At 49.6% G+C, this 24,063-nt stretch overlaps 1 protein-coding gene across 2 annotated transcripts; it reads right to left on the bottom strand.

Moving 5' to 3' along the window:
- Positions 1–826: 826 nt before the first annotated feature.
- On the bottom strand, positions 827–15,042 carry xpo7 (exportin 7). Of its 2 annotated transcripts, none has more exons than XM_067258009.1 (28): positions 15,010–15,042; positions 12,597–12,743; positions 12,311–12,404; positions 11,536–11,708; positions 11,336–11,401; positions 10,857–10,961; positions 10,488–10,653; positions 10,298–10,371; positions 10,015–10,134; positions 9,761–9,907; positions 9,126–9,298; positions 8,811–9,004; positions 8,469–8,574; positions 8,148–8,283; positions 6,800–6,873; positions 6,624–6,704; positions 6,110–6,173; positions 5,789–5,897; positions 5,510–5,616; positions 5,274–5,362; positions 4,935–5,042; positions 2,821–2,903; positions 2,359–2,573; positions 2,100–2,238; positions 1,837–1,994; positions 1,640–1,738; positions 1,385–1,512; positions 827–1,265 (listed from the first exon to the last, which is right to left on the bottom strand). In XM_067258009.1, exons 1-28 carry the CDS (start codon positions 15,025–15,027, stop codon positions 1,172–1,174), a joined length of 3,267 nt encoding a protein of 1,088 aa, XP_067114110.1. In that variant the 5' UTR covers positions 15,028–15,042; the 3' UTR covers positions 827–1,171. The 2 variants fall into 2 exon arrangements, with proteins under 2 accessions (XP_067114110.1, XP_067114111.1); XM_067258010.1 differs by having other exon boundaries at positions 11,542–11,708.
- Positions 15,043–24,063: the final 9,021 nt, after the last annotated feature.

Here is a 24,063-nt window from a genome sequence, read left to right as displayed (position 1 = left end):
GAGTGTAAACAAAATGGCAGACTCCACCCAGCCTACCAGAGGGTAAAATGTAGCTATTACCATCCTGCTTACACTGGACCAATCATTGCATTACCTAAGGAGGGAAACAGGAAGTGTATATATATAAATATATATAGAAGGTGGTCTAAGCATGGAGGTATTACTTCAAGGTCTAGGGATGGGGGTGCACTGAGCGAAATTGTTGGATACTGAAGGGCGGAACTGTGTCGGGCTGGACTGGAAGTCAAACCCAGCCAAACCTGCTTAAAGAAGGGAAGTGGCTATTTACAAAACTCCAACCAGAGGCTCTTTGAAGAAAAAAATACAACTCTCTCTGTTAGTGTCTATACCTATTATTGTCATTCTCGCTCTCTCTCTGGTCGTACTCTTCCACAGCTCAAGCACACTCCCTCCCTTTCTAAATCCCCCTCTCTCTCTCTCCTAGGTCCTGTAAGAGGTTTCCTCCTCACACAGACAGACAGGTGCACTTAACTCACTAGACCGTAAAAAGTTCAATCACACATTTTTCTCATTTTGTGTTTTTAAATTCAATTCATTATAAACATTGTTCAAAATGTTATGAAAAAAAATGTACACTTGTTTTTTTCCCCCCCCTCCCGTGTGTTTTTCTATACAAGGCAGGCAGAAGCAGAGCACATCACACTTCCACCCCAGACCGCCACCCCCCCCTCCCCCACAATTCCTGCACTCCTTCCCCCCCCCCCCTCCCCCTCCCGCCTCTGTGATCCCCTCCCTCCAGAGTGCGCAGAGGAGTCCCCCCCCCCCACCAACCCCCTCCCGCCCGAACCCTCGGGGTGACCTCCGACCTTCCCCCACCCACTCCCTAAGCCAGGCGGAGTGACCTCGGGAGGCCTACGCGCGCTGGCTATAAAATAGATCTGTATATATTTATATATGCTTATATAAAAAAAAAAAAAACACGAAGGGGAGGGGGAACATATAGAAGGGAATGGAGGGGGGGTGGGTGCAATACAGAGGAGTGCAGGCCAGGTTAAGAAAGGGTCCCTAGGCATCCTGGCCCGAGTGGTGAGAGGGGGTGAGGTGGTGGCGGCGGCGGCGGCGGGCTGAGCAGGACGCGAGGGAGGGGGCCGGGGGGGGACAACAGCGGAGACCCGGGGCGGAGAGGGGTAAGACTCTGCCGCGTGGAATGTCAGCTCATCATGTCGTTGCTGTTGACTCCGTAGGTCGAGTTCTTCATGCTGTCGTTGACTTCCCTCCTGAACACGGACAGGTTCTGGGTGAACCTGTAGGAGGGGGGGGGGGGGGGGGGAAGAGAAAGAGATGGTTCACGCGTGTCGGCTGCTGGGGGGGCTGTCGGTGGCATCTATTGGGATGCGCGTGCGTGTGATCATGTGTGTCGGACCTGTCGCGGTTCTTGGTGAGCAGGTTGCGTTCTATTCCCTCCATCAGGTTCTCGAAGCACAAGTGCATCGCCTGCTGCTTCTCTGGTGGCTGGCTGTTCACTATGCTGTTCCTCAGGTCCGCAAAATACTGAAGTGGGCGCGCACACACACGCACACACACAAATTGAAATGCAGGTCTGCACAACAGTTCAGACAAGAACAAGGAAGAGATGTTTCCTAGCAGTGGTGCCTGGTGTGTGTGTGTGTGTGTGTACCTTCTCGTTGAGCAGGATCAGGCCAAGTAGAGGCCTGGACATGGACCACTGGTTTCTGCAGTCCTCAAAGATAATGATGTTCAGCACAGTAGAGAGCATCTGTAACAGGAATAAATAACAAAAAAAACAATGAAAACCTTGTCAAAAATGCATAATACGCATCCTGTGTGTTTGTGGGGTATTATATGTGTGTGTACCTGTTGGATCATCTCCGGATGTTGCTGCATGATGTGTAGGAAGCGATCGTCGGTTGCCATGGGAGCAGGACGTTTCTTGGTGGAGCGCGAGAGCTGCTTGAACAGGTAGGTCACGATGTGGTCCAGACTGGAGCAACACCCCGTACACACCATCGTATCTACAACACACACACACACATCAGTAGGATTAGGTATAAGCATGTCTGAAACTCCCTTTAGGCTTCAGGGACAAGTGTGTGTGTGTGTGTGCGCGCGTGTATTACCCAGCGCGGTGAGCCCCTCAGATATAGAGGAAAGGATGTACATGACCACGTGAGGTTCCAGACTGGCGATGAAGTTCATGTGATCTTGGGTCAGGACCTCCAGCAGGGAGTAGAAGGACTGGCTGAGCTTGGGATAGTCCTGTGGCAGGAACGGGGGTGGGGGGAGGGGGAACTCACTCAGCACCCACGGACAAGAACCACGCTGTAACGGCACTGAAAACACCCAAGACAGTGTGTGTGTGTGTGTGTATGTGCCTACCAGCAGGTCGCTGTGAGGGATGGACAGCAGCAGCTTGATGAACGTCTGCAACGCGTTGTCGAGGGCATCGTCGCCGTAGAGGCGGAACACGCCGAAGTTGACGTAGTTGCCGCTGAGGACCGCCTTGAGCATGGAGAAGCACACGCTCACGCCCTTCAGCTTGACGCCGTACACCTGGTCCTTAGGAACCTCCCCCAGCGTCAGGATGCGGTTACCTACACACACACACACACAGAGAGAGAGGGAGAGACAGAGAGGGGAGGTGAGACACACAGAGAAAGAGAGAGAGAAAGAGAGAGAGAGAGGGGAGTTGAGACACACACACACACACACACACACACACACACACCCTGTACTTAGCCCCCAGGCATCTCCTGCTGGGACACCACACCGTCACACACACACCGTCTCACACCGTCACACACACCGTCACACACACACTGGGCTGAGGTGGACTCCTACCGTAGGTGGTGATCATCTTGCTGGTTTCTCTGAACAGCAGGATCCCGTTGGGTGACGACACGTCAAACTGTAACCTCTGGGACCTGGAAACACATGGACAACCGCTGGGGGTGAAGCTCACTGCAGGCTGGCTTACAGGCTCACTGCAGGCTGGCTTACAGGCTCACTGCAGGCTGGCTTACAGGCTCACTGCAGGCTGGCTTACAGGCTCACTGCAGGCTGGCTTACAGGCTCACTGCAGGCTGGCTTACAGGCTCACTGCAGGCTGGCTTACAGGCTCACTGCAGGCTGGCTTACAGGCTCACTGCAGGCTGGCTTACAGGCTCACTGCAGGCTGGCTTACAGGCTCACTGCAGGCTGGCTTACAGGCTCACTTCAGGCTGGCTTACAGGCTCACTGCAGGCTGGCTTACAGGCTCACTGCAGGCTGGCTTACAGGCTCACTGCAGGCTGGCTTACAGGCTCACTGCAGGCTGGCTTACAGGCTCACTGCAGGCTGGCTTACAGGCTCACTGCAGGCTGGCTTACAGGCTCACTTCAGGCTGGCTTACAGGCTCACTGCAGGCTGGCTTACAGGCTCACTGCAGGCTGGCTTACAGGCTCACTGCAGGCTGGCTTACAGGCTCACTGCAGGCTGGCTTACAGGCTCACTGCAGGCTGGCTTACAGGCTCACTGCAGGCTGGCTTACAGGCTCACTGCAGGCTGGCTTACAGGCTCACTGCAGGCTGGCTTACAGGCTCACTGCAGGCTGGCTTACAGGCTCACTTCAGGCTGGCTTACAGGCTCACTGCAGGCTGGCTTACAGGCTCACTGCAGGCTGGCTTACAGGCTCACTGCAGGCTGGCTTACAGGCTCACTGCAGGCTGGCTTACAGGCTCACTGCAGGCTGGCTTACAGGCTCACTGCAGGCTGGCTTACAGGCTCACTGCAGGCTGGCTTACAGGCTCACTGCAGGCTGGCTTACAGGCTCACTGCAGGCTGGCTTACAGGCTCACTGCAGGCTGGCTTACAGGCTCACTGCAGGCTGGCTTACAGGCTCACTGCAGGCTGGCTTACAGGCTCACTGCAGGCTGGCTTACAGGCTCACTGCAGGCTGGCTTACAGGCTCACTGCAGGCTGGCTTACAGGCTCACTGCAGGCTGGCTTACAGGCTCACTGCAGGCTGGCTTACAGGCTCACTTCAGGCTGGCTTACAGGCTCACTGCAGGCTGGCTTACAGGCTCACTGCAGGCTGGCTTACAGGCTCACTGCAGGCTGGCTTACAGGCTCACTGCAGGCTGGCTTACAGGCTCACTGCAGGCTGGCTTACAGGCTCACTTCAGGCTGGCTTACAGGCTCACTGCAGGCTGGCTTACAGGCTCACTGCAGGCTGGCTTACAGGCTCACTGCAGGCTGGCTTACAGGCTCACTGCAGGCTGGCTTACAGGCTCACTGCAGGCTGGCTTACAGGCTCACTGCAGGCTGGCTTACAGGCTCACTGCAGGCTGGCTTACAGGCTCACTGCAGGCTGGCTTACAGGCTCACTGCAGGCTGGCTTACAGGCTCACTGCAGGCTGGCTTACAGGCTCACTGCAGGCTGGCTTACAGGCTCACTGCAGGCTGGCTTACAGGCTCACTGCAGGCTGGCTTACAGGCTCACTGCAGGCTGGCTTACAGGCTCACTGCAGGCTGGCTTACAGGCTCACTGCAGGCTGGCTTACAGGCTCACTGCAGGCTGGCTTACAGGCTCACTGCAGGCTGGCTTACAGGCTCACTGCAGGCTGGCTTACAGGCTCACTGCAGGCTGGCTTACAGGCTCACTGCAGGCTGGCTTACAGGCTCACTGCAGGCTGGCTTACAGGCTCACTGCAGGCTGGCTTACAGGCTCACTGCAGGCTGGCTTACATGCTCACTGCAGGCTGGCTTACAGGCTCACTGCAGGCTGGCTTACAGGCTCACTGCAGGCTGGCTTACAGGCTCACTGCAGGCTGGCTTACAGGCTCACTGCAGGCTGGCTTACAGGCTCACTGCAGGCTGGCTTACAGGCTCACTGCAGGCTGGCTTACAGGCTCACTGCAGGCTGGCTTAAAAGGCTGATTGCGTTTCCAGGGTCTCTGGGAGATGAGCTCCTGTACCTGTTGTGGACGAGCTCAGCCATGAGCTTGAGGACGGGCGTGGTGCATGCTGGGACATGGTACCAGAGCTCGATGGCTCTCTGAAGGATGGGCATGTAGGCTGGGTATCTGAGGGGCGGGGTGAAGGACAACACTCTCAACCAATCGACAGGCTCGTATTCAAGACAGTCTGCAACAGCGTAACTCTGTATGAAGGTCTATCAAGTCTATAACCGACACGATATTTCAGTTTTTATCCAATCATATGTCCTTAATACTGACAGATCTACAACCCAGCCAGCATAGCCAGACAAACCACACCGGGCCGGGACAGATGGGTTAGGAGACAGTGGAGGATACATCCAATCAAACAGCATCATGAAGCTGGTCTTGGCGTTGAAGGCGAATGCGATGCCCCGCAAGTCTCGTACCAGCCCCACCAGCGTCCTCTACAGGAGACAAAACTTGATTTGTAAGTGTGTGTGTGTTTGTGTAAACAACATACTGCGACTGTTATGCTTCATGTGTAGCTCGTCGTGTGTGTGTATGTGTGTGTGTGGTTGTGAGGGAGGAAAGCCTGTGTGTTTGTTTCCTACCTTGGCCTCCTGCTCGTTGAAGGTGTTGGTGCTAAACATCTGAGCCACAGCTTCGAAGGCCGCAGTCAGAGGGAGCATGAACTGCTCAAACTGGTCCTCGTCCTCGCCTGAACACCACACACACACACAAAGTTAGTGTCAACATTCGTGTGTGTGAGTGTGAGAGAGAGAGAAAAGGTATGCGAAGAGAGAGAGAGAGAGAGAAAGAGGGAGAGAGAATGTCATAGAAAGGGAGGTGAGAAAGCATGAAATTTGTTTTTAAATAATGCACGCGAGTACCTAGATCGACCATGAGGAGGCGCCCCAGGGCGGTGTAGAAGGTGGTCCGACAGCGCATGTCACTCAGGTTGGACTGGTTGTTCACCCCCAGGAAGGAGAAGTGCTCGCTCTGGACGTCACACAACACAACCGGCCATAAGAACAGGAACCGAGATTTCCCCAGCGGGCCAATCTCATGAGCGTTCTCCTTTTAAGCTGCGTGTGTTCACGTCTTACAGAAAAGCCAAAACGGAAAAGAAAGGAACGGCCTTTGCCGCCGACCTGAATCCGAGCCAGAAGGAAGCTGCCTGCTGGGGGGTCAGAGGTCAGGGCTCAGCTTACCGTGTGGTTGTTGAGCATGAACTGCACGGCGCTGAGCTTCACCAGCTTCCTCACGCTGCTGTACGTGGACGGCGTGCCGTCAAGGAGAACCACCGGAGCTGTGACGCCACCCTGCACCCGTGTGAGCACGCTCGCCAGGCCTTCTCACGCGGTGATCCCGCAATATGCACGTGAACAAGCTCCCCCCCCCCCCCCCCCTTCTTAATGGCGGCTTTGTTTGTTGACAGCGAACCTGCGACTTTAGATAGCATGCCGGCGTTGTGCTAGCGTGTAAGGTGTCAACACGCCATGCCTGTGTCCTATCTTTTTTTCTTCTTTTTATCTCCACATGCTGGCGTAATGACGGTACCACCCACCCACCCCCCCCCCCCACCCCCCGTTCCTGTACCTTTAACACAGAAATGTGAGGAGACATCAAATAAAGTGGGTATGTCGCTCCTTTAAGAAGGCTAACCCAAACGTTCGCACGTGCCGTCTGAACGCAAGGCCACGGACGCCACGCACAAAAGGATATCCTATGGAGAGGTCGTTGAGGAGCTGCAGGGTCTTGGAGGTGATGGGTTCACACTGGCCCCAGTACTTCAGGTTGGTGATGCTGAACGACCAGGAAAGAGAGAAAAGCATTTCAGGTGGCTGATAAGGCAAGAAGCACAGATATTTGCTGCGACTCTCGGGTGGACCGTGACTCACATTTTCCCGATGAAGACGCTGAGGACCATGGTCTCGTCGTTCAGGCCCAGCACCTCGGACAACCGTCGGTACAGCTGAAAACACACGCGCGCGGGCAAACATCATCAACTCATCACTTACGAGAGGAGTGGCCCAGCATCAGTACCGCAGCCTCTACACACACGGCCACGTGGACTGTCGGGTGTCTAGTGACCGGGATCTGCCTCGGATAACCAGATCGCGTCGCTACAAAGCGTCTTACATGACGGTGTCTTGAGACACCGACATGGAAGCACAAACGCCAACATGGGAATGCCTTCTGATGCACCAGCTACTCACTGGTACTACATGCTACTAACACTTAAGGTGGGTGTAGAGAGCAGATCTGAGGGGTGGGGACACACTGTGTGTGTGTGTGTGTGTGGGGGGGGGGGGGGGGGGGGGGGGGTGTGTGTGTGATAATGTTCCCGTTGGTTCAGCTAGCTACGCCTCTCTGCATCTCCCTCCCCCCTGCTTGGCAGAGGCTACCGCTAACACCGGTGTCCCACTGGGAAGATTCACTGGGACAACGCTCGAGTGCCCCCCCCCCCCTAACCCAGGACTGACCACAGGGTCAATCCCACTACCACTGACCACCAGTCTGCTACGTTTCCACTCCCGGGAAGGGGGGTGGGGGTGGGGGGGGCTAGGACCTAACCAATGGGACACGAATGGGTGAGGATGGGAGATAATCTAATCTTTCTACATTCCACCACTTATCTGGCCCGTTCACATTTTGCAGTTTCTGCCCGGAACAAAGAGAACACACTCCCGTCAGTCCGCACACACACACACACACACACACTGAGCATGTCAGATGAACAGCAGTTAAAACAACACCTCTGCATCAGCAGCTGCAGCTATGACTAAGGGGCCTCTGGAAAAGGCTGCTGTCAGCACCAGCAGACAATAGTCTGGGACAAAGGACATGCTCCCCCACACCAACAAGGCCCCTGACACCGGTGAAGGGGCCCCTGACACCGGGGAAGGCTCAGGAGGTAGGGGCTGACAGGCCAAAGCCAGGAGTTATAAGGTCCTACTCGAAGCTAGAGTCAGGTGGGAGTCAGGTGGCTGAGCGGTTAGGGAATCGGGCTAGTAATCAGAAGGTTGCTAGATCGATTCCCGGCTGTGCCAAAATGACGACGTGTCCTTGGGAAAGGCACCTTCACCCTACTTGCCTTGGGTGAATGTCCCTGTACTTACTGTAAGTCGCTCTGCTAAAGTCTGCTAAATGACTAAATGTAAATGTAGACGGACTCCCGGGGCAGGTGGGGAATGGGAGAATGCAGACTACCCAGTGTGTGTGTGTGTGTGCGGGGGGCGTAGTTACCTTGGATGATTTTTGCACCTGATCACCGATGTAGATCTTCCGGAACTGCTCGAAGAAGCTGAGCATTGCCAGCTCCAGTCTCTCGTTCCCTGCCTGGGCTAGCCGGGAGTCCGTCAGGTTCATCAGCTGTAGTACCCTGAGTGAGAAAGACACACACACACACGTGTTTGTTTTTCTATCTTAGTGGGGCCCCATCATAAAATTGGGTGCTCTAACCTTAACTATAAAACACCTATAAAAATAAAAAAAGCATTTGAAGTTTGATGGTTATATCTATATATATGCAAACTTGTGTGTGTGTGTGTGTGTGTGTCTCCATACCGACACACTAATTCTCCATCCATGGCATCCTGTTCGTCTGTGCTGGCGAACGACACTCTCCCTCCAATCACTGCTCCGATGATGTAGACCAACCACGTCAACCGACCTGGAGGAGGAGGAGAGCGGTGAGAGAGAGAGAGAGCATTACAGCAGTGCTCTTCCACCCTGGTCCTCAGGAACTCCCAAAGCTCTGCAGGAGCCCGATGACAAGTCCTTCATACGAATCCGGCAGGGAAACATCTGAACACACCGGACGCTGTAGACCCTCAGGGACCAGGGTTGAAGACCACCGCACGACCGAACACAGCTTCTCCTCCAGTACGCGCGTGTGTGTGTACTCACCCTCCTGTACTGTGATGTCTATGGTACTGGAGTTGGTGGACTGCAGGAGCTCCTGGTAGGTCTGGGCCGCCTGGTCGAACAGCTGGACCAGGAGGGCGCAGGTCTTCTCGTATTCACACCTCCCAATGGTGGACAGCTGATCCAGCTGCTGCTGGACCAGACCTGCGTCGTCCAGGGGGTCCTCGAGGCCGTCCCTGTACACACACACACACACACACACACGTCAGTGCATTTACCTCCACTTAAACGGTGTCCGACAGGCACACCCATCAAAAGGCATGCGTGTATTTGCGTGGCGTGCCCTCGCGCACGTACCGGAGGATGATGTGGACCGACTCCAGGCGCGACGTGATGTAGGCCTTGGTGACCTCGGGGGTGTAGGTCTCCAGGAGGTGGGGCTCGGTGGCCTTAACGTAGGGGACGGAGGCAGCCAGGCGCTGCCACAGGCTCAGCAGGTAGTGGACGCTGTTGGGGGCAAACTCCCAATGCTGGCACACACACACAGGCAAAACACGCTTCGGTTAACCCTCGACGCCGTTGTCTTAGTTGCTTGCGCGGCAGGAGCGGCCGTAACCGATACAAGCGATGTCGATGTGAATGTATGGAAGATGGCCACGTTTGAAACGATCCAAATGACGGTCTAGAGTAGACCAACGAACGGTGAAAGCAGAAAATACTGTATGCACGTTGTCGCAAACGTTTCTGTAGGTTCTTGTGTTATATTAGCGTCTATCAGCCCTATCCCAGAGCTAAACAGTGTCCCGTTTAGCTAGATTATGTGGCGTGGCCTACTGTAGAGCTGCCACACCCATACTAGGCCAGAGTTGGTCTGAATTAACAAAAGATGTGACTAAATGAGAGAGGCGAAAGCTCTTTGGGTTGGTTGCTTTACTGGACGGGAACCTATAACTTGCGCCAAGTCAACGTGGCCTCTGCATGAACAAACCCACCTGTAGACTTGTGACAGTGAAGTTGGCTATGAGGCGGATAACTTCCGGATAGTTCTCCACTTTGACCAACTCTCCCAGCTGGTAGTTACTCTTCAGCCTCGCCAGCAGACGGCAGAATTCGTGGTAGTTATTGGGATCTGACAAGCTCTGAAACACACACACACACACACACATCAACACGAGGCAAAACGAGAGCTCATACCTCAGTCTTAAGATAGAAAAGGACCTGTCTGTGTGTGTCTGCGTCTGTCTACCTGTGGGTTCTCTAATATCCTTTTGACTCCGTCCACCAAGTGAGACAGGAACTTGGCTCGCTCGGCATTGTTGAAGAGAGACCTGCGTACCGACGCTATCTGGACGAGACACGACAACACCTGCGCGCGCACACACACACACACGAGAACCATCCATCACTCCACCGCTTGAGACGAGCCACTTAGCATGCGCCCTCCATCCGACAGCAACCGGGTGTTCACACCCTCAAGTAGGCCCCGCGGAGTTGGAATCGGATGAATAATAAACGGGTCCTTTACTCACCAACGGGGAGAGGGACGGAGGGATGGAATGATACAAATCAAAGAAGAGCTGAAGGGTGGAGGAATCAAGGAAAGCTGCAAGGGAAGAAGAAAGAAGAAAAGAGTGAGTCCATCGCCGAATTCGCCGCCACTTTCCAGAAGCCACGCGGCAGTTCTGCCCCCCACCCCCTTGAACCCTGACCCTCGGCTACCTGATCTCCAGGAGGTGGGGATCTGCACGGTGCAGAGGTCGTCGGACGACTCGTCCGTGGACGTTCCTATGAAGTCGTAGTTGAGGCAGTTGTGACTGAGCTTCAGCAGCTGCATGAGGAGGCCGTGCTGCGACTCGTCGTTCAGGTTCAAGCTCTTCCCAGAGGCCTGGAGAGAGAGAGACAGAGACACACAGAGAGAGGGAGAAACAGAGAGAGACAGACAGAGAGAGACACACAGAGAGAGAAACAGAGACAGACAGACAGACAGAGAGAGACAGAGAGGGGGGGGAAACGGGTGAGACGGAGAAGGAGATGGAGAGTTAAAAAAAAAAAAGAAAGAAGAAAAAAAAATCGTGTACACACACACACCTGTTTGAGCAGGTTGCAGGAGAGAGTGAAGATGTCGAACAGAGAGGAATCTCTGAACGAGGACGCGATCTTCCTGTGCTTGGTCAGAGGGTGTGTGGTGTCAGCCTGCGGACGGAAACGCATCGTCAGAAACGCATCGTCAGAAACGCATCGTCAGAAACGCATCGTCAGAAACGCATCGTCAGAAACGCATCGTCAGAAACGCATCGTCAGACACGCATCGTCAGAAACGCATCGTCAGAAACGCATCGTCAGAAACGCATCGTCAGAAACGCATCGTCAGAAACGCATCGTCAGAAACACATGGTCAGAAACGCATAGTCAGAAACACATCGTCAGAAACACATCGTCAGAAACACATCGTCAGAAACACATCGTCAGAAACACATCGTCAGAAACACATCGTCAGAAACACACGTCCGGGAGAGGAGGGTTTGGAGGAGGACAGGGGAGAAGAGGAGAGGCCCCGGGGATCTTACTTGGTTAATTTCATTGGTCAGCTGGGAGAGAATGGTGACCCCTATGATACAGTGTTCCACACTGTCCTGCAGAAACACACAGCAGAAACACACGGCGAGATCAGAGACACAGAAACAAACCCGCTCGTTGAGACGGACGTAAATAAGTCCAGTAGATTTACACACACACACACATGCACACGGAGGGCCTACACACTCACAGGTACCTGGAGGAAGCGTGTGACGTCAGCGATGACGTTCCTGAAGACGTAGTCATCCTTCTGGCAGTCGAACCAGCCCAGCTTGGTGATTCGGGCGTAGAGCTGGATCAGTGCCTGAGTCACAAACGCCGCCAACTTTGGCCGAGTAGCCAAGTAGTTAAGCACATAGTTCCCTGGAGAGGAAACACGGGGGACCCACACATTCAAAACACAAACTTCGGTACCACTAAGCCCGATTTGTCATTGCTCTGGCTGTGACCAAAATGCATTCTGTCTGTCTGTGTGTCTGTCTGTGTGTCTGTCTGTGTGTCTGTCTGTGTGTCTGTCTGTGTGTCTGTCTGTGTGTCTGTCTGTGTGTCTGTCTGTGTGTCTGTCTGTGTGTCTGTCTGTGTGTCTGTCTGTGTGTCTGTCTGTGTGTCTGTCTGTCTGTGTGTGTCTGTCTGTGTGTGTCTGTCTGTCTGTGTGTGTCTGTCTGTGTCTGTCTGTGTGTGTCTGTCTGTGTGTGTCTGTCTGTGTGTGTCTGTCTGTGTGTCTGTCTGTGTGTCTGTCTGTGTGTCTGTCTGTCTGTGTGTGTCTGTCTGTGTGTGTCTGTCTGTCTGTGTGTGTCTGTCTGTGTCTGTCTGTGTGTGTCTGTCTGTGTGTGTCTGTCTGTGTGTGTCTGTCTGTGTTTGTGTCTGTCTGTGTTTGTGTCTGTCTGTGTGTGTGTGTGTCTGTCTGTCTGTCTGTCTGTCTGTGTGTGTGTCTGTCTGTGTGTATGTATGAGCTGAAGACTTACGAATGTCGATGCGTTGCTCTAGAGGCAAAGGGTTGCTGGTGCGAGACACCAGTTTAGAGAGGCAGGTGGCGGCAAGCAGCTGTGAGTACGACGACTGGGGGAGAAAAACGAAAAGAGTGGGGGGGGGGGGGGGGATTTCCCCGATCACGACTCGTTCCATCGCTAAAACCGTAAACATAACATCACGTACACATGATCCACATTCCACGGAAAGCGTGTCGACAAATAACAAGACGACGCCACACTTGAAGCGGCCAATCGGGAGTGTCGGCACACGATTACTCACGCTGCCTCTCTCCAGAAGTAGCTGACACTTGCTGAGGCAGTCGGGGCTGTTGGTGAACTCCACCAGGGCTTTCTCTGCCTGTAGTCTCACCGCTGTGTCTGTCGTCTCGTACAGCTGCTTACACAGGATCTCTAGCTGGGCTAGGCTCTGTAAACACACGCACACACAGATAAGGATTAATGAATACTGATTTATTAATACTGATGGCCGTCTTACACGCCACAGGGTATTTCATAAAAGTACAAAACAACAACATCCAACCCTTCCATCTCCGGCATAGGGGGCATGCTGATTACAACAGGGGCTGGACAGTATTCATTACAGTGGGTATGTTACCAGAAACCAAACACTAAAACATGCTTCAAGTCACTTCTGATCAGGCTACCAGACAGTAGCGTCCTCCCTCTCTCTCCCAGCAGCGCCCTCTCTCCCCCTCATGCTCCAGAGGTTGCCACAGTTCCACCCATGTGTGGCGGGGCGGGAAAATGCTGAGTCATACGAGGCCACTGTAAGATGCTAGCTGCCGATAGAGACTGCTAGAGTACAAGAAGGGTTGATGAGCCTCCTAAGAGTAGCGTGGGGGGGGGGGGGGGGGGGAGGGAGGGGTCCATGGGTGTGAGGTGGTTGTCTGATGGAGAACAGATTGAACCCTAACCCTGACACAGAGAGGAGCCCTGGGGAGAGGGACAAGGTATGGAGCACACAGAAGATACCATGTCTGCTTTTTACTGATAAGAGCCGGTTTGCAGCTCTGAAAATATTTTTCCCTTTCTCCCTCAAATACACGTTTGCATCATTTCAAACGTTATGGTAAAAGACAAAGCCTATGTGGCATATAGAGGACCTACTATTTACAGATAAGAACCACGGGGTTGGTATTGTTTCTGAAAGATTCAGGCTAGACCCCTGCCATGGTGTTGCCTATGTATGATATGGCAGTACGGCATAATTATTTGATGAGTACAGTGGCATTAGATGTAGAAACAGTAATGGGACGATGAGGAAGTGTCAGATGACTTTGCAATAAGATAAGTGACATTGGCGTCACAGGGACGAACGCCCCGATCAGGACACTTATCCCCCCCACCCCCCGTGCGCATGCACCTGAAGTAATTATTTATAAGCTATCCGGGTGTCTAAGCAGTCGGCTGCCTAGCGAGCGCCATGAAACCAAACAAGAACATAGGATAGTTTAAAACAAATAACAGAACCAAATCGACACTAGGCTACTACTGCACGAGCTCATAAAAACCAAGCCATGCATGTCTATGTAGTAGCAGACTGATAATCAAGTAACCATTACAGCCAAGTTAAGTAGGGATAGCAAGCTACACTTAGCTAACAAGTGTGGGCCCGACTATATCATAAAATGAACCATGTCAATTTCCCCGTTTGCAAATATGTTATACAGCGTAGCGTTGTTACATAAAATACTAACGTGTTAATAAGATATAGTATATATAAGGTGGGGGAAGAAAGATTAGTGTTATGACGGGTTAGCTAGCGATTTCGGGAACAAACTATTTCACCTCCAGCAAATATACAATGCCTGAGACAGGTGTTTAGTTAGCTGGCTAAGCTAATGTTAGCTGCCAATAATCAATTCACCACACAGCAATCAGTCTAGGTTTGTGATGACAGGGTTCTTTCAATAAGACACGTGCTAGCGAAATAAGACCTTATTGAAATAGTGCAGACAGCACTCGCCTCTCAGCGTGTAATTTCATTTCGAACCGGGGTCGCGCGGGAGAATTTTTGTAGGCAGTGCTGCTATGCTAAGTTAGCAGGGTCGCTAGCTAGCAGACTTTCGACTTGCTCACACCCATGTTCTACCTTAAGCATTGTATTAGAACTTAAATAATAAAAGTTGCCCATTACTACTTACGAAATTGGCACTACATATTGTGTATAGTATAGCTTAGCTATGAGAATAACAAACGCTAAATGTAGCCATCCAGCTAGCCAGCTAGCTCTATTTTGCCCATCCTCTCTTGGCAACCAAAAAGGCCACTGGACCTGATGATAGGATGTCTTTCTTGTTTACTTCATATAAATAAATTAATTTAAACAATAACATTCGAGGAAGGTGCTGGCAAAAATACATTCTGCCTGATGCGGAATTCGAAGGTTATTTTTAGGTAACAGAAATATTTGCTTTTCTTTTTTTACACCCCCAAGGAACTAGCCAGCTAATGCAATAAGCCAGTCTAGCTGCACGATGACAGGCCACAAGTCATCAACACTGATACCCGCATCCGATTATTCCAGCCAACGTGGAACGCGCGGCCGCGATGTGCATGCGTTCAGGATGCATTCAGTATGTATAATAAATAACGCATTTTAATTCTTGCAGCAGTTAATTTCAAACCATATCATAGTCTTGTTCATTACAAAAACATAAACCTCTAGTTACCTGCACATGATCCGCCATTTTGCTCCATTCATGCTCCTCTCACTCCCCCTAACAAAGTGCATGCGCGCAGATTTTCTAATTCTATAAAGCGTTTACGCTTGCGCCATTCCTTCACTGTACCGTAATCCTATGGTGTTTTAGAGAATACAGTTGCGTAAAATAAAATACCGTTTACAGACACCAAAACCGGCCTTTGTTTACATGATTCTTAAAGGGGAATTACTCTAATTCGGTTAATCTCTTCTAGAATATTTTGAGACTGTTCCGAAAGGGGTGTTCCAGATCTTTTGCCGTAGTGTGACGAACCTACCTTTTTTAAATTACATAAATGTTCAATCAAACCAGTCACTGCATACTTATTACAGACATTAAACACAACTTGTGTTGTAGACATGGATTGAACTAAACTAAATCGACTATATAATACGTTGTACACAATAAAAATAATTTTTTTTTTAAATGGAACCTTACAACCTTTTGGATGTGTGTGTGTTTGTATACAGAGGGGCTTTGCTCCCTACCCTCTACATTCACAACATGTTCAAGATATTTTTCAATACATTACAAAAAAAAAGAGAGTATTGCGTGCAGTATCCTGCTGTAGCAAGTGTGATCCTCAGGGTGGCAGCACAGTATCAAGCACTGTTGCTCTCTCGTTTTGTTAACTCTGGTTTTTGCTTTTGTATACTGTATGTCTCTCTTTTAAATGAAATAAACATGTCTAAATATAAAAGGCAAAAGTGTGTGTTTGTGTGTCTGACTGATCTGGGATGACCAATAGCAACCTGGTGATCAACATCCCTATGAATATTTCTTTAGACGGGGGGAGAGAGAGAGATATGTTAAAATATTTTCAGTTTATGTCTATTTTGCGAAGTCCATCTTTAACTCATTTTTGAACAAATGAGCTAAGAGTGCCTTAGTACACAGCTGTGTGTGTGTGTGTGCGTGTGTGTGAGTGTGTGTGTGTGTATGTGTGTGGTAATTGAACAAATGATGGAGGCTCTCTACAGGAATCCACATTGTCAGTGTGGTGCAGCCAGGGATGGCAGGAGGGAGAGAGAGGAAGAAAGAGGGACAGAGCGAGCGGACTCCATCTTGGGGTTTGAAGATAAAGCCCTGTGTTTGCCTTTTTGCTTTTAGATGTTAACGTGTTATTCCAGTACTTCACGCCTGCCTCAGTGTGACCATTCAAAGAGTGGAAAAGAAAGAGAGTGGGAGGAGGGAAGAAAAACAGGGAAAGTGTGAGATGATGATAAGAAGTGGAAAGAATGTATGTTTGAGAGGCACAGTTGGAAAAAAAATTAGAGAAGAATGACATTGAGCGTGTAAATGGACTGTGTATTATACAGGTGAGAGAAACGAAATACAGTGGGCTGAAAAAATGCGTAGTACTGTCCCAGTTGAAGATGGAGCGAGTGAGAGAAGGAGTGGGTAATGGAGGGAGAGGAAAGGGGGATAGTGGCGATGGGGAGGGAGTGATGGGGGGGGGGGGGGGGAGCCATAACTCTGGGTTGGTTGGGCCACAGGTGGCTCTTCTTGATACTATCAGACAGAGAGAATTGTGGGCCCGGCGGGATTGAAGAATAGATGAATGGATGAGAGAAGATGAAGTAGAAGAGGCTACCAAGACGAAATTAGGTTCCCCAAACATGTCCCCAGACTCTAACGTCTCCCCTTCTTCATCCCTCTCCGCGTCTTCTGCATCTCCCCTTCACCTTGCTCCTTCCTTCTCCCCTCCTCATTTCATGTTGCTCCGTCCCTCGCACACACATACATACACACGCGTACATGCCAGCATACACACACACACACACACACAGCTGTCTCATTTGTCAGGGGCATTGGGAGGATTGTAGTGATGTATTTGTGCAATAGGGGGCACTGTCCCTCTGCTGGTAGCGGAGGCAACTCTGTGTGTGTGTGTGTGTGAGAGAGAGAGAGAGAGAGAGAGAGAGAGAGAGAGAGAGAGAGAGAGCAAGAGGAAAGCACAGAGCATTGAAAGCCAATGTATGATTGGTGATGACTGACTGATGATTGATTGAAACAGAAATGTATTATCACTGAGCTACTGATCTATTGTACTCTTTTGGGAGTAGCAGCATCATTGGGGTAGCTTCAGTTACAGCATATTTACACAAGTATATTTTGTATGCCTTTAGATGTGTTTAAAGTCACACATGCAGGGTGTTTCTGTGAGGGTAAGGAAGGGAGGAAATTCAGCGTAGTGGAATATTCACCAGGGAAAGAAAACCAGGAAGACCAAATTTAGTATCCATTTCAGTCTTTTATCACAACCACCATTTTTATTGTTACGCATGGGCCCTCCCTCCTGCAGCCGATAACAGCTGGTTTCGGAAAATAAAGAATACATGCTGTTCTTAAGATTTTCACAGTGAACAAAATTCAAGTACAGTCCATAGAGGTAAGAATGATAACAAAAAATATAAAATCATTTCTCACCAAACCAAATTATGGATATGACCTGGTAATTGCGTATCAGACTAATGCTGTCATATCCATGCTGACCTTTCATCCTTTCATTTGATTTTATGTATGTTTTAGAAACATCGCAAGACTAAGGGGACTCATATCCAAACAGGATTCAGAGAAACCCATCCATGCATTTATCACAAGCAGGGTGGACTTTTGCAATGGCTTCCAGACTGGCCTTCCAAAAAGTCTGTCAGGCAGTTGCAGCTCACCCAGAATGCAAGAGCTAGAATATTCTTACCCAAACCAACAAAACTCAACACATGCAGCATTTCCAGTGCTTTCCAAAGTCCTACAATGTCTTTCAGTTAGTTACAGAATGGAGTTTAAAGTACTTGTGTAGACATCACTCGGGGCCAAAACACATCTCAGACATGCTTCTAGAATATAAACCAAGAAGACTCCTTAGATGATTATACATGGGCCAGCTAATAGTGCAGGTAACTTGGGCCAAACAGGGCCAGGCAGCTTTTTGCTACTAATCCAGACCCTCCTAGAACCAGCTTCCAGAAGCAATCAGACACTCCCCTACTGGTGCCATGTGCAAGTCCAGAATGAAAGCTCACCTGTTCTCCTGGGGCTCCTGTGCCACTTTCCCCCGTGGTTTATCTTTTATGATTCCGTCATGTTAAAGTATTCAGAATCAGAATCAGAATCAGGTTTATTCGCCATGTATGTTATACAAACACGGAATTTACTGTGGCAGGGAGGTGCAAAACACTAAACATATACGAATCTTAAATTAAGTAAGTACAAAAGTTTAACTATTTCTAAGGACTAAACAATCTAAGAATACAAGAATTTAAATATAAAATAAAATATATATAAAAATAAGAATAGAATGAGCAGCGTGAGTGTTCAACATCGGATGCAATCGGATACTGAGATAAGGTGGCTTATGCATACTGAATTGCCATTAAATGGACTTATAATAGTTAAATAAGTGAATGAATGTCAATGGGAGTCCTTGGCCTTGTTGAAAAGGCCAGTAGCAGATGGAAAGAAACTGTTCTTATGGCGTGAGGTTTTGGTCCTGATGGACTGCAGCCTTCTGCCAAAGGGGAGTAGCTGGAACAGGGAGTGACCAGGGTGGGAGGGGTCGGCCACAATCTTCCTTGCACGCCTCAGGGTCCTTGAGGTGTGCAGGTCCTCGAGGGTAGGCAGATTGCAGCCGATCACCTTCTCAGCAGTGCGGATGATACGCTGCAGTCTGCTCTTGTCCTTGGCAGTGGCAGCAGCGTACCAGATGATGATGGAAGAGGTGAGGATGGACTCAATGATGGCTGTGTAGAAGTGCACCATCATTGTCTTTGGCAGGTTGAATTTCTTCAGCTGCCGTAGGAAGTACATCTTCTGTTGTGCTTATTCATCTGTTTCATTTTTAACAGTATTTACTGTCCAGTTTTCAGTATGTATTTCTTTGAAATCGTGTTCATGTGCCTCTGAAAAGGACTTTGAATTGCCATTGTGTTTGAAAGGTCTTGTAGTACTACCCTTTCCTTTTCTTGCCTTGCCTTATTTCTCTCTCTATTCCGTTGTTGGTCGCAAATGGGTCCATAATTGATAACCCTCAGCTAAAATTGAATACCTGTACTTTTTAAACCATTCATTTTACAAAAATAATCAAGGCTGTACTTTGTTTAAGTGATAAGAACCTCAGAGAAGATGGACAAATGGGAATAATGGTGCCTATATATCTACAGGCTACAATTACAGTGTAAAGCCTGTGTAGTTAGCAGACCTTTGTCTCTGAGGGACGCACACACCTGAAGACACCCCCACACATCACCACACATGCCGACGTACACACATGTACACAAACATGCACATGCACACACGCACACACACTTAATTGGAAACAGATGAAGTACAGTGTTTAACAATATGGAAAATGATATGCTGTAGCTGAAAAAGTTCATATTTTATCACATTTTGTCTGTCTAATTATTTCTTTCTTTCTTTATCCCTCCCTCCCTCCCTCGATCCCTCCCTCCCTCTCTTTCTCTCAATACACCATGGTAGTCCCTGGGTTCTCTACCTGAGCCTAAGGGCAAGGCATTCACTAGTTCTCATTCAGGGATGAAATGAGAACTATACAGAATGCTTGCTGTGTGAGTTTTTCTGTGTCGTCTGTGTGGGTGGGTGAGTGAGGTTGAGGCGCATATTACAGTGACTTGTTTGATATTGCTCATTCTGCTTTAGTAACTCTCTGACATTACTGAATGGAAACCCATGGTAACAGTAGTTCTGGCTTTTATTCTGTTGACAATATTGTCTCCTTCGTCCAGTGTACCGAGTTCTGTGATCAATGCTATAGTTTGTCTCACACCATTGCAGGGATCTCGTTTTTTTGTGCAGTGGCCTTGTGTGGTTCAGGTATAATTTCATCTTATGTGTAGTGTCCCCATGATGTTCTACAATAGTGAAAGCTATCTACACTAGTCTGCAGCAAAAAATAAATGATATCATGCAGGTGACAGATCGTCTGAAGTATGATCACAGACAACTGAAATACTGGTTGACTCTGAGCCTGCAGTCAGATCCGTCTATAGCACTTCAGGAATTCTCCCACAGTTGAAGAATCAAGATGTGGATCAGTGGTTATATAAGTGGTACTGTGTCTGTGTATGGTGAAGACTATATTATTTATGTCGTCGGAAAATATTGTATCACAGTGAACAGTATAAGTACAGTATGGCATGAGTAGCTGTGTGTACTGTGGGGAATTGAATTTCATTGGATTTTGTCCTGGAGGAACACAAAAGTCCATCTTTTTATAGAAAGTGTTTAACCTTGAGTTGACCATCTTATTTAGAGGTCTAACATCTTTTCATAATTGTCCTCATTTGTAGAGGATGTCTTTCTCTGCATTTTAATGTGCTTTCCCCGATATTCTAGACATTATACTCTGTGTCTAGGAAAGGTTGAATTGTACATGTCCTCTCCTCCCTGCTCCTCCATTCGTCCGTGACGGAAGCAGACAGCTCTTGTCTGTGTATGAATACCAAACCTGGCAACCCTGACTGCAACATCAGACTTTGTATTTTCTATCGCTGAGTTAAAAGAGAGGATTTTATAGTGTGTTTAGTAAGTACAAGGCTGTGTACAGTATGTTTATAGTCCCCTTGCCTGCAACAACGCACAGTCTGTGCTTATTTGTGTGTGTGTGTGTGTGTGCGTGCGTGTGTGTGTGTGTGCGTGTTGTTTTGGGGAAAGGGGAGGATATCACAACCAGTTTATCAGCACCCGGGAGCATTCGGAATTGGGCCAGAGGACAGGAAAGTAATATAGTGTTGAAACCAGAAATCTCCTATCATCTGATCTTGGGCTTCTCTCTCTCTCTCTCTCTCTCTCTCTCTCTCTCTCTCTCTCTCTCTCTCTCTCTCTCTCTCTCTGTACGTGTGTGTGTGTACGTGTGTATGTGTGCTGTGGACTGCACTCAGTTGTCTGTTGACCAGCCCAGATGTGCCCCATGTGTTCCGTGGTCATGGAAACATTGTAGTCTATGCTTCTGTGGCTATCTTTGCTGTGGCTACATGTTTGTTTGCCACATATCTTCATTCAACTTTGCTCTTTTCCACGTAAGGTACTTAGGTTCAGCTGTTTCTTTCCCTTCTCTGTTGCCCTACTCTGCCTTGTCCAGCCCTGGCCTGGCCTTGTATATATTAGTAATTAGAGTGTAGACTATCAGGGCTGCCAGTGACCTGACTGTTCCTATGCTGCTGAGTGGGCGAGCTGCTCTGCTTCTGTTAATTAACACTGGGCCAGGTCATCTTCCCTTCAGAGCATACACATTCACCTGCACAACCACACACACAGACTCTCTCTCCCCTCCACGCCATCTGTGGCCCTCACAGAAACACACACGCACGCACACACACACACACACACTTGCATGCATGCATGCACGCTCGTCCGTATACACGCACATTTTGTTCTCATGTTGACTCGTACACATTTCTGAACCAGCGCCCATGCACACAGACACACACTTCACCTGTTTGAGTTTTGCATTGGAAGTATGTCTTTATATGTGCCCTTCTCCATGAATGGCTATTCAGAACTGTATCAGAGCCATAATATACTGTAGACAATCTGGAGCCCAAAGTGAAAGAGACCCCATATGAATGTGTGTGAGTGTGTGTACATGTGTGTGTATGTGGTTGTGTGTCTGCATGCTCAAGGGGACTGTGTGGGAGTGCATGCATCCTGTGTGTGTGGGTGTTGTGTGTGTGTGCCCGTCGGTGCTGAGGGGTGCTATAATGCGAGGCAATCATCAAACCATTTGCCTCGCTCATTGAAGAGGGAGAAAGGTAGAGAGAGGCAGAGAGAGAGAGAGAGAACCGAAGAAAGAGAGAAAGAGATTGAGAGACTGTGTGTCTGGAATCAGGAAGAAGAAAATAGTATGGTGGTTTTGACGTCTCCAATCGCTTTCTGTCAGCTCAGACCTCGTCTGGAAATCTCCCCATATCTCTGTACCTGTGTCTCCATGCCGCTGAAGGCATGTGTGTCTGTGTGTGGGTGCTGGTGTATGAGTGTTGGTGTCTGTTTGTGTCTGTGTCTCAGCCTGTCTGCATGGCGCCTCAGGGACAACCAGTGTGGCCCATGCAGTGCCAAGCTGAGTTTGTCATTTTCTGGGGGGTGTCTGAGCCGAAATGGACTGGATTACCCATGAACCATCAGCGTGTTGCAGCTCTGTCCGTCTCTCTCTCTCTCTCTCTCTCTCTCTCTCTCTCTCTCTCTCTCTCTCTCTCTCTCTCTCTCTCTCTCTCTTTCTCTCTCTCTATTTCCCTTTCTCTCTTTCGCTCCTGTTCTTGCAATACTCGCTCTCTTTATTTCTCTTTCCCTCTCACTTTATTTCTCTGTCTCTGTCTCTCTCTCTCTCTCTCTCTCAGCTCCTCTTACCTCTCACTCCCTCACTCTCATTCCACCTTTCAGAGAAAGCATGACACATGAATTATCTGCCTTTATACCCTGCAGTTTCCTCTCTTCCATTAAACCCCAGGATCTCGCCGTCGTGGCCCTCGCAAACACAAATAGCCGCACACTCCTAAAGTGAATTGTCCTCTCAGAATGAACCAAGCAGTTACGTAAGTGCCTTTTGAGAAGAAGACGAGCAGAAAGACAAGCAATGGAATCAACTGAACAGACTCTGGAACACTCTCCTGCTAGAGGGCTATTCACTGTAATGGGAAGAGGTCCCCCAGTACCCTAACAGCAGGATTGTTAATGTGTCATGTGCTGTAAGATTTCACTGTACCCAATGCAGGAGGAAGGGTCAGGCTCATTTGCCTGTCTGCTACTCTTAGTTTATTAATGACATGTCTCTCTGCCGGCATCAAATATATATCTCCGCAGTCAATTATCTCTGACACAGTCAATATGGCCAAACGCGCCAATGAGAGAGACAGAGAGAGAGACAGAGAGAGAGAGAGACAGAGAGAGAGAGAGACAGACAGAGACAGAGAGAGACAGAGAGAGAAAGAGAGAGACAGAGAGAGAGACAGAGAGAGAGAGAGAGAGACATAAGGAACTGGAGATAGAAAGAGTGCGAGAAAGAAAGGGGTGATGGGAGGGGGTGGGGTTGACCCAAAGACTGACTGAAGATAGTCTGAGCTGGAAGCAGATAGCCCCAGATGATACAGGGGTAAGTAGCTTTAGCTGGAGATGAGAGGAGCTGAAAACGCAGAGGAAGGGAGGAGAGGGAGAGGAGGACGGAGAGGCAAGAACGAGGGATGAGAAGACGGATGAGTTAAAAGCCGATAGAGAGAGATAGAGACAAACAAGAAGAGGAGAAAGAGAGAGAGAGAGAGAGGGACAAAGTAGAATAAGTTAAGAGTGCTTATTGAGAAAGGTTTTAAGCCTTGTCAGGTGGGGGAGAGCTAAGAGTGCGTTTACCTCGGAATGCTCTCTCTCTCCTTCCCCCTATCTGCCTTCCCTCCCTCTCGCCGCCATCTCGGTTCCACGACTTTTAATCCCCTTAATCTCTGCACATCCCACGGGAGTGATATCAAACAGCTTCAGAATTTGTGTGTGTGACGTATGTTCGTGTGTGTGGACGTGTGTGTGGGGGTAAGAGAGAAAGATAGAGAAAACTAAAGGTGGCATGACAATGTTTTGGTTTGGCGCTGGGAAAGTGTAATATGTGCTCCGACGCCAGACAGAGATGAAGCTAAATTGGGGAAGCAAGCACCTCAAATACCCAAAATAGGCCAAATACTGGCCCCCCTGTACCCTCACTCTCTTATCCTCACCCCCCCCCCCCCTTACCTTCTTCCTCTCCTTGTCTTTTTTCTGACACTCTCCAGGGACTGGAACAGATGAGAACATGAAGGATGCTCCAGTAAAACTTCTTAAGACAGAGGAGCAGTCGAAGGACAACTTTCTCTCTCTCTCTCTCTCTCTCTCTCTCTCTCTCTCTCTCTCTCTCTCTCTCTCTCTCTCTCTCTCTCTCTCTCTCTCTCTCTCTCTCTCTCTCTCTCTCTCTCTCTCTCTCTCTCTCTCTCTCTCCCTCCTTCCATCACTCTCGCTCTCTTTAACACACACGGCAGGAGAGTGTAT

This window comes from Osmerus mordax, chromosome 20 (genome assembly GCF_038355195.1).
Source record: "Osmerus mordax isolate fOsmMor3 chromosome 20, fOsmMor3.pri, whole genome shotgun sequence".
NCBI lineage: Eukaryota > Metazoa > Chordata > Actinopteri > Osmeriformes > Osmeridae > Osmerus > Osmerus mordax.
This window is presented reverse-complemented; position numbering and strand designations above follow the sequence as displayed.